This window comes from Apaloderma vittatum, unplaced genomic scaffold (assembly GCF_000703405.1).
Source record: "Apaloderma vittatum isolate BGI_N311 unplaced genomic scaffold, ASM70340v1 scaffold16017, whole genome shotgun sequence".
Taxonomy (NCBI): Eukaryota; Metazoa; Chordata; class Aves; order Trogoniformes; family Trogonidae; genus Apaloderma; species Apaloderma vittatum.
Genome location: NW_009726871.1, coordinates 40,612 through 54,720, shown reverse-complemented (window position 1 = coordinate 54,720; position 14,109 = coordinate 40,612). Strand labels below are relative to the sequence as shown.

The following is a 14,109-nucleotide window of genomic DNA, read 5'->3' as shown; positions in this document are numbered from 1 at the left end:
AGCTTTACAAGACAGAAGTCTACTAAGTTTTACATGCAATGTTGGTCAGCATTCTATTACACCACTAAAACAACCAAACCACGTGTTTTATGCCTTCCTGAACACTTGTTTTCAGAAAAACAAAAGCCATCTTCATCTGGCTCGAGATAATAAGGAACCCTCAGCAGAAACACACTTCTCTTTAGCGCTCTTTGTTTGCTTTTCTGTGGCTACTTACACGGTAAAATCAGAGAAATAGCAGTGAGCGAGAAGTATTGTGCCATGTGTGACAGTGCCTCCTTATTCCAGTTTTGCACATTGTGTCGGGGTTGACTACATTATGAGTAACAGATTTACATTTCTTTGCTTGTTATTTCAGAACGTACTGTGTGGACTTAACTGGATAAAGTTTAGAATTGGGAGGAAACTGTACTGTTGTATCTCGTAGCAACATAGTATAAAATGAGTAATATGTGCCACAGAATCCCATGAGAGAAGAACATCAGTTTATAATCCTAGTCTGCTACCAGCACAGCGCCTGTGAAGGAATTCCGTTTACAAAATGCAGGCATTTCTGTGCATATGGAAGATTCAGACTTTAGAGAGATTGCTACGTTTTATCTAAGAATACAAGAAATGGTCGATTTTTTTTTCTTACAGTTTTCTATCTCTGCCAGTCAAACTCTTGACTAGTTACTGGTTTTTGAGGGTTAATACAAATTTTGAAATTATGCAAAACTTCTTTTCTAGGGGCACAGGCTTCCTCTAACAACACTGGATTTTTGATTATTGCCTTCAGTGGAATTGCTCAAGTCCTTAAAAAAGGAATGAGGTCAGAGTTAATATGAACCTGTGGGGGTGGAAGTGACAACGCTGTAGTACATAGGCCACCTCAGTTACATCCTTTGAATCATATAATAAAAGTTTGTTCCTTACTGCCACAATGATAGGAGTGAAAAATGACCAGCAGAGTTTCCACCAGATGCAGGGTCTGTATCCCACCATCTCTTGGATGTTGTCATAAAATCTATTAACACCTAAATACAGAAATAAGAAAAAGTGTAGAAACATATGAGATAATGATTCAATTGAAAGCTCAGTGGTTTTGAGAGACACTGTCATAAATGCTGAGGTATATCTGGAAGCTCTATATAGACCCCAACACAACTTTTCACGGATCTGAATGGGACAGAAATGTGCAAACTCATAAGCATCAGAAATCATTTTCTCTCATTCTCCTATATCATATTTAATTAATTAGCAACCAGTTATATGTCTATCATATCATTTATAACTTTGATTTCTTCATTATTTAGGTGGTGTATTTTCCCATCTGTATTTGCTGGATTCATGAGCAGTATCTCTCCCCCATAAAATGCTCTTCCATTCTCTTAAGCTCGTCAAAGGACTCATTACCTAGCTCTGAATCACGTTTGTAACATAAGCTGAAGTGCCTTAGCAATCGCGGCAGTAGGTGCTTGTAGTTCCGTGTAGCTAACGCAGAACTAAGGTCAAGCGCACAAATTCTGGCAAGAATATGACAGGGGTTCAGAAATCTTTTTACCCAGAGCTCATCAATCCAGACTTCTGGATATTTTAGGGCAATTATGTGAGATACAACTGACTAACGAGCCTGGCTCTGAACTGCAAGAGTCATTTCTGGAAATGAGACATGACAAAGTCCAGAAGACCTGTGTCATTATCTTGAGAGCAGCAGTACCTAACCTCTCTGAAGATCCAAGGGAATGGGAAAAAGGAGGGATACGTCATGTATTTGGTATTCCTGAAACATTTGCCATCTAGTGACTTCCAGGCTTATGCACAGGGTGTTTCAGGGAATGCCAGGTACCTCCCACAAGCCAGCTTTGAGTCCTCAGTGAAATTAAGCAAATACAAAACAAGGGCAATTTCAGTTCCGCCCTCAGCATGTGCACACACAAAAGAACAAATCAGTAGATGAAGTATCCTTATGATGTGCAAAACTTATGGAGAAAACAAAAACTCATTGTTTACCATAGCACCAGGATATCGAGATGCACTCAAAGAATACAAGGAACAAGAGACTCATTCCACTGGCAGAGTAGTAGTCAAAAAGCTTAAACACATAGATTCCACCCTAAAATATATAAGAAGAAAGTGTTAAAAATAAAAAGTAAGGATTCCAGCTTCAAGAAAGATTAAAATGCAAGCTACAAACTAACAGCGGCAAATCGGTTAGGGACATATTAATGTAAATTAATTAAAGTAAACAAGTTAATGTCTTATAATGCTTGAGGTCAATACAGACAAAAATTAGATTACTGCTAGAATTGAATTAACTGGTTTAATTTCACTCCTTTTTGTGCATTTCCCTCAGATAGTTTGCAGTCTAGCAGATCACAGGAAGCAGCTGAGAACATCTCTAGCTACCCCTTTTTGGACCATAAGACAGATGTGTATTGTCACCAGTAGGACAAACTGCACACATGGACTACAGACATTTTTACACTCAATGTCTGCTGCCTGAAGTCTTTAGATAGCGCTGGTGACAGATTTCTGCCACGCTGATGATTTGCCATGAATGGAGCAGGAGTAGAAATAAATTGGATGCTGCACATCAGCCACAGGACCACATCCTTCTGCAGAACGCACCTGAGTAATATTGGACAGCCCTATCAGATAGGAAACAATGCAGACAACAGCAATGAAGATTTCCCTTCGGTTGCGCAGTAACTTCGGAAATTCATCCACTAAAGCTGTTATGAATCCTTCCACAGTGCAGAACTGCAAGTAAAGTTAGAAATAAAATACAGGGCAATGCAGTACAGCAGCAGGATTACATTTAGGGGAGGAGTTTTCAATAGTGCCCATCACTGGCCTAAGGCTGCACCGTTAAATGATAAATGAAAATTCACTTGTCTTCAATGGAAGCAGTATTTCTCAATATCCTTTTCTTCTGCCTAAAAATATCTGTGCAGAAAGATTTCCAGCTAGAAAACCACTAAAAATTTCAATCTGTGACCTCCGGCATGAGCTTCATGAACATAGAGTGCTCATTCTTGTGGTAGAAGATGACACACCTACAGCTGAAGGCTTTAACCCTCACATCCTTCAAAAACCTACACTTCTTCTTTCTCTCATTTACTAACAGACATGAAAGCCAACAGACACAGAAAGTCTAATCAGATTACTGCTTCAGGGTGAAGGTTAAAGACACAAGATTGATTCTCATATGTAATAAATCAAATACTTCTTGTATCTCCAGAAAAGATTTTTGCTGAGTATGTGCTCCTCCAAATGCAAAGCATGGCCATAGCTCAGATTTCTTCTGTATGTATATATTCAAAATAAACATTATCATTATGAAGGCCGAAATAATAAAAAACATGTCGGTAGAGTTTTATTAATTTCCAGCAGTGCAGTCAGAATTTAACCAACAGTTACAGTTCCTAAAAATTATAGTGTGTGGAACATTTCGCTGACAGAGCGAAAATGAAGAAAGCATGCAAGCCTGTCAAAATATATTCTTTTAAATAATATTAGGCTACCTTCCTCAGCTGTTAGTTGCCTAGAGACAAGTTCTTTCAAGAATATTTTTGACCCAATTAATTTCACAGCAGATTCCCTCCAGATTGAGCACTTGGATTTAATGTCAAGCCTGAAGCTTATTGAAAAACAAAGAAATAGAAAACATCCATTTCCAGCTTCCTTTCATGTTGCAGGATAAAATGCCGTCTTGGTCTTTTTGTGTTTTGGTTCACAGACTGAAGCCAACTTGGGTTTATATAAAACTATGGAATTTCTCTACTGACAGGCAAGTGCAGTACTAGGCTGGTAATTCTCACGTGCCTTTCTGCGCTATGAAGACCGTGCTGACACCCGCACGGGGCTTTTTGACAACGGCAACCGATTGCAGGGTGATTAACTCATCTGCCTCTGACTGCTCACTTACAAAGGACCAAACATTTCAGCAGCCAGACAAGACTTCCCAAAGTCCTCAAAGTACACTCTGCAAAATGACACGGGGTGTTTTCTTTAGTGCTTTGCAATATAGTTACTATCTGTGTAAAAATTATGACCAATTAACAAACGTTTTTGTTGGACATAGTCCTTTCAAGCACGTGAAGTGCTTTTTCTTGTTCTGTGTGCTCTTTTGTTCACTTTGCAATAAACTTTTTTTCATAATGATTACACGACTTGATTATTTAATCCAGAAAGTAACTCTGAAGAATTTCTTATTTGAATTTGCAGAACCTCTAGGTTGTGCCTTCCCATTCATTTGCAGTTGTCAGATACCATCTACATAAAACTCTTAGCTAAAGCCTGAACCAATAAAGTCTTGGTCTTTACCCTTGGGAAGTGATTTCAGAACGCACCAAGGTGCAGAATGTCCTCAGTAACGAGCCTACCGCCTCCCAGATTTGCTCCTGACTTTCATATGCTTAAAACTAAATGTGTGCTGCATCTTTTTTTGCTCCACATGGTGAGTTCCGAAGTTGCCTTTCAGAACTAGTCATGGCATCTCAATCTCGTAAAGCACATCCCACTCTCTCCTACATTGATGAGCATCGCAAAGGTGTTTTTAATATTGTGATTGAACAGTTAAGATTTCAAAGAAGTTCCTCTTGTCTGCAGAATAAGTTTTCTGCACACTTTATATATGCTTCCAACAGTCCATGAAATAGGGAAAGTGTCACAGTACCAGGTTTTTTACTATCCCAGGCTCCTTGAACCTCTCTCCTCTCCTTATTACCTCCTATTATTGATCTGATTATTCCGGGAACCATACTGCACCACTGACAGCTGGCAGTGCAGAATACACGGTGAGAGGCCAACCTTGTACCATATAGCTGCAGGAAACATGTCTGTGTTATCCGTTTTTACACCAGTTTTACCTGACTGTCAATTCCGAGCATAAGCAACATGGAGAAGAACAGTATTGCCCACAAAGGAGAAATTGGTAACTGTGTCACTGCTTCCGGATAAGCTAGAAATGCCAGTCCAGGGCCTGGTAGGAGAAACAGGAGAGAATATGTCAACGTGATTGATTTGCTCTGGTGATGATTTGCTCCTGCTGATGCACTGGGTTTAGGTTGATTTGAATGACTCAGCCATGGGTGCAGGATTTGACCAGGGATTTCAGCTTAACTGGTGTTCACTGATCAAGAAGTCAGCGTGTGTATCTTGCTTTTCAAACAAACCGATCGAAACAAAACTAAAAACAACCTCAAAACCCCAAATCCAACCAACCAAGCAAGCAAAATGCTCGATGAAGCTCAGAAGCTGCTCCTTAGAGACACCTTTGTATAGCAAAGGCAGGGAGGGTTATCCTTGGCTAGGATTACATCTTCAGGTACTGATCAGCTTTCTCTCCCTCTCAAGGAGTTACCGATAGCCGTCATCTTCTGCTTTCCACCACATAGTTCAGAAAAGAAACAAAGAAAGCTCAGAAATGGAGAAGACACTTTCCAGCATTTATAATATTCCCATTTCCTATTCCATTCCATTAATTATCTTAAAATACACATTTTAATAAACTGTGTAGTTGTGAGTAGGAAAACCTTTTCATATGTGATCCTACTAACTTCTGGTGGGGAAGGAGAACATGAAACTCTTCATGAAACTCTCACTAAAAAAAAGGAGTTCTTTTTGTTGCCATGGCATAGCTGGTAGCCAGCTGTTGTCAGGGTAAGAGGGAAACCTGTAACAAACTAAATAGTCACAGGAAAAATATTAGTGTGTCTCACCTAAGGGGGGGTATCTGTTTTTTTCAGTTTTCATTACAAGTAAGTCTGTCTGTGACAAATAGTTGGAAATATATAGCTTTGAACGCAGTGAAGGATTGGCCTGAGACACCTGAATTGCCAAAGTAAATGCAATGCAGATTTCTGAAACAATTATTTGCTAGAAATAGCCAATATAATATTGTTTGTTTTAAAAAGCTGTACAGAAGATCACAAAACAATGTGTCTCATGGTGTAAAATAAAGCACTGGTTTCTGAGGTTGCTAGGAGGAATAGAAGCTGTAGTTTAAAGGTTAAATTTCCAAATATCCTTTGCAATTAGTGGCCCCAGGAGGTGATGCGCATCTTTCAGAAGTCAATTATCTTAGGTACCTTAAAATGTATTTGGGAGCTTGATATGACACAAAAATATTTCTCCGTTTGCAGGTGTAGTCTTTATATAGTTATATCTGTATCAAATACATAAATCCAAAATGCTTATTTCACGCACCGCTGACTTTCCAGAGTATTTTTTTGACAACAGCTTATGCCGCTGTAATTCCCTTCCTAATTTCTTTGTATGTGTGATTTATTGAGGATTATTTTTTTAGGGCTTAAATTCCCTACTTTTCTAACTAAGGAAATATTTCATCAATGGAATATGTTTGCTAGTATAGTGAGAAATATTTTGTCCACCAGTGACTTCCAACCAAGCTTTCAGTTATCAGATCCCTCCCCGTGGCCAGAGCTGCTAAGTGAGTATCTGGTACACCAGCTGGGTCAGGGCAACCATCTGCTCTGCTGCTTTAAGCTTTTTCATCTGGAAGAAAGGGAAGGAACTGCAAAGAATGCAAAATTCTTCCACGCACATCTTATGCTCTAAGTAAAATGACTTTCATAATAAAGGGTCCCATAAAACTGACTGACAGCTGTAGGTCTGAGCAGGTGAGAAATGGATCTGCCTCAAAGGGCTTAACCTCATGAAGCAGGAAAAGGAGTTTAAAAACCAATGGAATTTATGAACATAGGTTCCAAAATCATAATGACCATGATTCCTCCTTTCAGTTAGCTTTTTAAGAATTTCAGCAGTAAGAGGCTCATAATCTGATGTCACCACTAAGCACTGGAGCCGCGAACTGTGCTGCCTCCTCTTGTAACTGCACTCTCCGTAAGTAGTAGTCGTGAGTAGTCATTGTGTCAGCCCAAGCTGAGTCTCTGACCAACCACTCTCCACACAGAAGGTTTGAGAGCAGAAGGCAGGCAGGCAGAGTCCGCTTGACATGAAAGGATTTTGCTGGTGCTGCCTTGAGAGGTTTGAAACGATGCTCTCCCTTCTGCAATGGCAGGGAGGCAAGGAATGTTTGGAGGGAGAGATTTTGAGCAATTACACGAAGCACTTGGATATAACGTACAAACGAAAAATAATTGATGTCACTGACCAGCTTAGAGAAAAAAATTTTGGATACCTGATGCTGCAACATCTGCAATGGGCCTCTTTGTGACATTAGCCATGAATCCCACAATGGAGAAGATGACAAAGCCAGCAAACATGCTTGTGCATGAGTTTATGCAGCACACTATGATGGAGTCCCTGAAATAAAGGTAAGGTGCTTTAAGCAGTAGGTAAAGCAATGATACTATTCATCAGATAGTCACCATTTTTAAAGTGAATAGATTTCAGGATTTCACAGTTTGTGTTCCATTTCATGCTGGACAAGCCATACTGTTTCTCTCATTAGTGTAAACACAGTTACACATCTCACTCCTAGTTAGACATAACATTTGCTATTAGGATCCAAGACTACGCTTTATTTCAATGATACAGCACAGAGAAAGAGAGAGTCCAGCTCCATCTGAGACAGGAAAGTGCCACTGGAGCATGTGCAGCCATCTGCTTACCTGTAAACATTATTGTGGAAAGGGTTGTAACTTCCAAGGGCAATCAGTGAACCAAGACCCAAACCATAGGAGAAGAAAATCTGTGTGGCAGCATCCAGCCAAACCTGATTGCAGGAAATAATTTTTTTAAAAATCTGTTTCTGCACTTGAGGAGCAGGTCATATGTCTGAAAGGTGAACAGTTAGTAGTGAAACTTTTGCTTACAAAGATTGAATATTTACCTCAGAGTCTGAAAGCTTACTGAAGTTGGGAGTTATATAGAATAAAATGCCTTCCTTTGCTCCAGGCAGTGTTACACCACGGAAGAACAAGATAAGCAGCATAACATAGGGATAAGTAGCAGAGAAATATACCACCTGATGTGAAGAAACAAGACATTGTAAGTGTGGAAGGAAGAACGATCTGCACTTGTTAACACTTCAGAAAATATTTGTTCTCTAAAAACACTGTAGCAGCAACTGAGGCTGACTTTGAAAATTGAAGCATTTAGCAACTGAAAAACCTGGGATAGAAAGGTGGGTGCCTACTGCAGAATTCCCTAAACACCACATCTAAAGGCAGGCAGCTCTTGCTGATTTTCCTGAAGGTGGAATATAGGGGGTTAAGATATTTTTGCACAAGGGGCTCATGCTTTCCTTTTCCTGTGTTCAACAAGGGGAGCTCCCAAAAGCACAAGGTTCATGGCACCAGTACCTGTAGAAGAACATCTGTTACTTTATTTCTCCACCTCTCAGACAGCTGCTCTTGTATTTTTCACGCTCTCTCCTCACCTATATTATCATATGCAGGGTCCCACTCTTATCTTTTCAAAAGCCCTTTATAAAACACACTGTGAAGTCAAACTCCAAAGAAGCAATGCTAGTCCTCTTCCTGCCACCTTCTTTGCAGATAGGAGAAACAAAAAGAGCTCAGCTAGGCCATGTTCAACATGCAGCTTGAAGTGGGTCACAGTTACAACCACCTTGTCAAAAGTTAACAATTCTTTCTTTTGGTGTGAAAAAATCCTAGTCCTCTAGACCAGAACTGAGAGGTGTTATAACCCAAGTCTTTGGTTCCTACCAAGCCCCATGGCTGTGGCTTTTCATTTCCCTAAGATTTCCTCCTGCTGTTATGCCAATGTCAGATGCTGTTGTCTTCTCATTCCTGAAGAAAGGTCTGTCAATAATGTAATTTCCTTTAATTCATCAGTAAATTATATTTTGCATTCAGAAAGCAGCCAGACTCCAAGAAGCAGAGCATGCACCCATGCCTGTGGTAAGAACCACCTGCGGCTCTCATTCAGCGTGAGGAGGGAGCAGCTCTTATGCGCAGGGCAGCCTCAACACTTGCTGACATAGGTAAGTCCAGCAAGAGCTGTGTAACAATTGCGTTCTTCTCCCTGAAGCCAACGCACTGCATCCTCACTCTATTGCTATCCAAACTAGCTACAATACTCGTCCCAGGAACAAGGTGACATATTTCAAGGCAATTTTATAACTGGCAAAGCACACCTAGCTACAGAAAAGCCAGTTCTTTGAAAACATGGTGCCGCATCAACTCAAGAAAGATAGAAATTAAATAGTTCACAGACCTATTGCCGCAAAACTGTCCCCAGGGCTTCTTACCTCAAGAATTTTCAGAATATCTGAGTAAAATGGGCATTTTTGAATTGAAAGGTATTTACAATACTTTTTAATCTTACCTTTCCGGTCCAGCCTACCCCCTTCCAGATACAAAAATACACCAGAATCCAGGCAATTGCTAGAGTAATTGCTAGCGGCCATCGGATTTGTCCTGGTTTTTCCAATCCATCAGTCATTTGGTGCATATTGCGTCTAGAATAAGCCAACAGAAAGGTGTATCTGACAACAAATTCAGAAGATGATACTATACAAATGATAATAAGTTGATCCTTGCATATATACAGGAAGGATATAGGGAAAAATTATGAACTTACTCCCAGAATTCGACCACGGCACTTGTCATGTTGGTGGTGTTCGCTAAGGTATAATTAGAGAAGCAGTGGTCAGTGTTCCAGGGGTTCTCACAGTGCTTCCAAGGAAGAGTCTATTTAAGAAAGAGAGAGGGAAAAACCCAACAGTCAAACACTTCAATTAAACACTAACTCAGGTATCTCTCATTTTAGTAGAAATAACAGTTGAGCAGAGAACTAATATATCTGGAGTTCTGCAGTGCACTGATCCCCTTGGGGTGCACATCTGCCAGATAACTTACTTAAATTCATGTCAAATATGTGAATGGGGTGTGAAAATATTTCTTCCTTTCTTTAATTTATCAGCCCAGATGCTTTGGGCTCTGATATACGCTTCAGCATGTGAGAGTGTATTGAGCACTACAAGAAGCACGTGCAGCAGAAAGGACCTCCTGGAGGTCCTGTTACCTCTTGTTGCCCTAGAGGTAATAAAGGTGTGATGGTTATTGATGAGAGATTTTTCCACTTCCCCCTCAGGTCAGGGGACAGTGAGAAACATATAAACTTTCTATTTTCTACGTGCATCTTCTACATGTGTCCATTACATTATCTTTCACAAGTTCTGAGAAGCAGAGCCTGTTTCTATATGATGTCCATTAGAATGAGTCTCACTGAGATACAGCTTAGATATTCTTCTGATGGCCAATCTTAGAAACTCCTCTCTTGGAGTACTGTGTGTTTTAAATACAGGCATAAGATGCTTCAAGGGAATCAGAAGTCAATATTCATCTAATATGGGTCAGTGCACCATTTCCAGACTATGACTGACCTTTCACATCAATAACAAATCTGAGGATATCACAAACAAAAACGATCATGTCACTCCCAGACAGTAATTAAAGCAAATTCGGTCAAGAGACAATTCTTTGAAGTCAAGAACAAGCAAGCACGGACAAATTTTGTAGAAGAGACAAGAACTGAACAATAATGCATTAATTACTGAGACTTATGTAAGAATGCTTCCTCAGATGGCCAAAACCCACAAATCAGACAAGAGCTACTCAGCTGATGAATCATCCTTGAGGGGAAAAAAAGGCAGCTAAAAATAAAGTTAAAAGGAAAGAAAACTAAGTGAAAATAAAAACAATGAATGGAAGTTCAGAGCTAATCAAGTCACAGACCTTCCATCCTATGGGGATATCCGTAATAAACCCCTCCATCATTAAACCGCAGTGCAGTGACACTGTTTCCCAGAGAACTAACATTTGTGTGGCTGCTCTTGAAGAAAAAAAATAATCAGTCATCCACTAGAATTGTTCCCAGGGGAATGCCTGGCCTGCAGGCTCCAGGCCGAAGGGGCACTAGCGTCCATTCACATTGCCAGGAGGAGGAGATCGAAGTCTGTGAAGGCACGCTCACCATTGAAGGGCAGAGACAGATAATAAGTGAAACGAAAAGGGTACAGATGGAACAGCTGCAGCTCTGAAGATTAAGATGAGGAAATTTAAACAAATAAGGAAGAACGAGGAGCCCGTGGCTCCAAAATAACCTATTATTATGTTTCTCTGCTAGCATTCTTGGAATGGATTTTTTTTTTCCCTCACAGTTTATTCATTCTACATTTCTTGTGGAGGAAAAAAAAAGTTAAAAGGAGGGATTTTTACAAAATAGCTTTCCTTTAGTAAGGAATAGCTTTTTCTACAGATTACTAAGCATTGTCTGTTAACTTCACACCTTTGCAGGGAGACAGAACAATCGACTCGCTCTATATCATTTTGCTTTACATACAACAAAAAATTCCGCCCCCCCACACTTACAGTAGTAAAGGAATTATACAGGTAGTATATGGCCCACGAAATAATCACAATGTAGTAAATATTTAGCCAAAAGGAAAGGACTGCAGCGGCTAGCCCCACACCTGCAAAGAAAATACAAAGAAACACAAGGTAACTTTTAGTAATGTTTGTATGTGTCCGTCAGAGAGCTGCAGCTCTTACAAAATGGTCACCAATGTGAGTGATAGTTCAGCTACCTATGAATTTATTCATGTTTTACAAGCATTTCTGAATTATAGGGCAAAGAGCTAAATCAGTTAATTCCCTGAAAGAGCCATCCCACAGAAACTTCTGGCAGATGGACACAAATGGGGTATAAGACCATTTATTTGTTTAGTACATAGATCTAAGCGCCTGATGCTTCGTATAACGCTACTACGTCATCTCAGACTAGAGAAAGGGCAGGATTTCTTCAGCGCCTTGTCTTCTACTCCACGTGGAGACTTCAGAGATATTTTACAATACTCAGCCTGGTGACAGTTGCCACGTGACACTAAACAGGAGTAAGCGCTCAGAACAATGCAAGGCAGGATCTGTACTTTGCACTGTGCCCCCTGCCAACAGTTTCCTCTAGCAAGTTAAAATACTTAAATATGAGAAACATCTTCATCCCTCTGGGTTTCCTAGAACAAAATTCTCTCCAACCAAACTTTCACCTCACCCTATGCTAACTGTCAGTCCTGCTGCACAAAGTAATTTATAACTCAGTGTGGAACTTGCTCCTCTTCTGGCCCAGGAGTCAGGTCAAGAGCTCTTAAGTGTCAAAGGATTTAGGAATAGAGGGTGAAAAGCACAGTTTTTGAGGTTTGTGGGTCTGTGCAGAATCTAGACTAAAACCTTGAGGTTTTAACAATGAGAAACCTCAAACTACCTAAAAAATCTAAGTGTGGAGTCAGCTTGTCTTAAGCAATTTGGTATAAAATCATCATCTTTGAAGTGTCTGGCCTTTCATTTTCAATAAAGCACAACAGAAGATACAAACCTCTGTGACCTTGACTAGAAACAACGTTTAGGAAATCAGTGTGAACAGAGTTCCATACCTGCTCATACAAATACTGCTAGATTAAAAATGCTATTTGGAACAGTCTTTATATGTTCCTAACAAAAAAAAAAATAAAAAAGAAAAATCAACATTTCAAAAGTGTGTTTGTGGAGATTCTAACATCTCAGTCTTGCTATTTTTAAAGGAGAATGAATAATACCCTAGTGTGTTTCAGAACTGCTGCTTACACTTCAGGGAGAAAACTACAATTTAAGTAAAAATACAAAGGTATAAAGAAACATTCTTGCTCTGTCACTCTGTGGAACTTTGAAACAAATGGCACTTAATCCAAATTCATGTTGTACCTTTGAACATTGGAGCAAGCTTCCATACTCCAAGGCCTCCTATGGAGGTATACTGACCAAGGGAACACTCCAAAAGAAACAGTGGCACTCCAGCAAAAATTAAAGTGAGGAAATAGGGTATCAGGAATGCACCTAAAAAGAAATAAGAAAGAGTCTGCTGCAGTGGGCAAAAACACAACTGAGCTTCCACTGTATCCATTCCTATTCTATATGGAAAGAAACCCACATTTTTGTTCTTCTCAAGTGTATCTTCTCAAGAAAGTTAGCGGCAAGCACATGTACACTTCTGAACCAGTATCTCAAGAGGTGAAAATAAGGGGAAAAAATATATCTCCTCAACATTTAAACATAACTTCTGTTTAAGGGAAAAGCTAAAAACCAAAACATTGTGTATTTTGTTGCCTTTATCTATCCCAGAAGCATGCAGATAGCATAAAGGTTTTAGCCAGAACTGGCTGCTTTCCAGCTAGAGTTAGCCCTTTATGATAAGCTCTGAGTTAGCACTACAAGCCATATGCAATCCTCTCAAAAACTCACACCAAAAGAGAGGGCTCTGAAGGGTGGAGGGCAACGTGCATTAGTTCCACTCTAATCCCTCATGGTCCTTTTAGAGCATCTGCCAACTAGAAGTTAGAATAAACTCCAGAGCAGAGCTCAAAGCAGAGCACCACACTCCAGAATGGCTCCAACCCTCCTGGACAAGTGTGAAGTGACAAAAAAGCTCACCACCCACAAACCAAAAACCCACAAACTACAAACCACCTGTACAGAGGAAAAAGCTAATTTTCACGGTGAATTCTAATATGCAATTATGTCAGAGGTTGTAAGAATGAGACAGCAAACATACCTCCACCGTTCTTGCCACAAAGGTACGGAAATCGCCACACGTTCCCTAAGCCAATGGCATAACCTACACAGGACATAAGAAAGTCAAATTTCCCTTTCCAGGTATCTCGGTCTGGAAGATCCGTCTTCTTCTTCTGCACTTTTACTACCAAGGTTTTAGGCTTGTCATTGGTGATGGAAGCATCGACTTCAGTGGAAATCTGTCCGTCCGCCACTTTGGTACCGTTGGTTGCCATGTCTCTGGGTTTCGCTGGCGAGGCTCTGGCAGCGGCCGGGCGGGAGATGTCAGCACCAGTCCACGTCGACAGCAGCTTTGCGGCTCGGGGTGACCCAACTGGGGAGGTCCGGCTTCGGTGGGAGAAACACGGCACCCCCAAATCTCTGGGGTGGTTCGGGAGCTACCCTGCAAGCCCGTACTGGCCTCTGGATCAACCTGTAAAACACAAGGTCACAGAATTCAGATTCGCTTCAGCCAGGCTTTGGGCAACTTGAAGACATACAGTGGCCAGGCATTTTGCTGCCAAAAGGGCTGCATGACATGGGTGTCTCATCAAAAAGCTTGGCTCTGCCCTTTGGATTTTTTCTTACT

At 40.5% G+C, this 14,109-nt stretch overlaps 1 protein-coding gene across 1 annotated transcript in view; it reads right to left on the bottom strand.

Moving 5' to 3' along the window:
* The window catches only part of LOC104276969 (sodium- and chloride-dependent GABA transporter 1), a 17,860-nt gene extending 4,014 nt beyond the window's left edge, over positions 1-13,846 (bottom strand). The window contains exons 1-12 of the mRNA XM_009873464.1: positions 13,522-13,846; positions 12,675-12,806; positions 11,310-11,410; positions 9,517-9,626; positions 9,262-9,394; positions 7,802-7,936; positions 7,581-7,684; positions 7,148-7,272; positions 4,854-4,966; positions 2,611-2,742; positions 1,993-2,095; positions 916-1,016 (exon numbers count right to left, since the gene is read on the bottom strand). Of these exons, the coding sequence (XP_009871766.1) occupies positions 916-1,016; positions 1,993-2,095; positions 2,611-2,742; positions 4,854-4,966; positions 7,148-7,272; positions 7,581-7,684; positions 7,802-7,936; positions 9,262-9,394; positions 9,517-9,626; positions 11,310-11,410; positions 12,675-12,806; positions 13,522-13,756 (1,524 nt within the window). The 5' untranslated portion in view covers positions 13,757-13,846. The remainder of the gene's footprint in view (positions 1-915; positions 1,017-1,992; positions 2,096-2,610; positions 2,743-4,853; positions 4,967-7,147; positions 7,273-7,580; positions 7,685-7,801; positions 7,937-9,261; positions 9,395-9,516; positions 9,627-11,309; positions 11,411-12,674; positions 12,807-13,521) is intronic.
* Between the last annotated feature and the right edge of the window lie 263 nt (positions 13,847-14,109).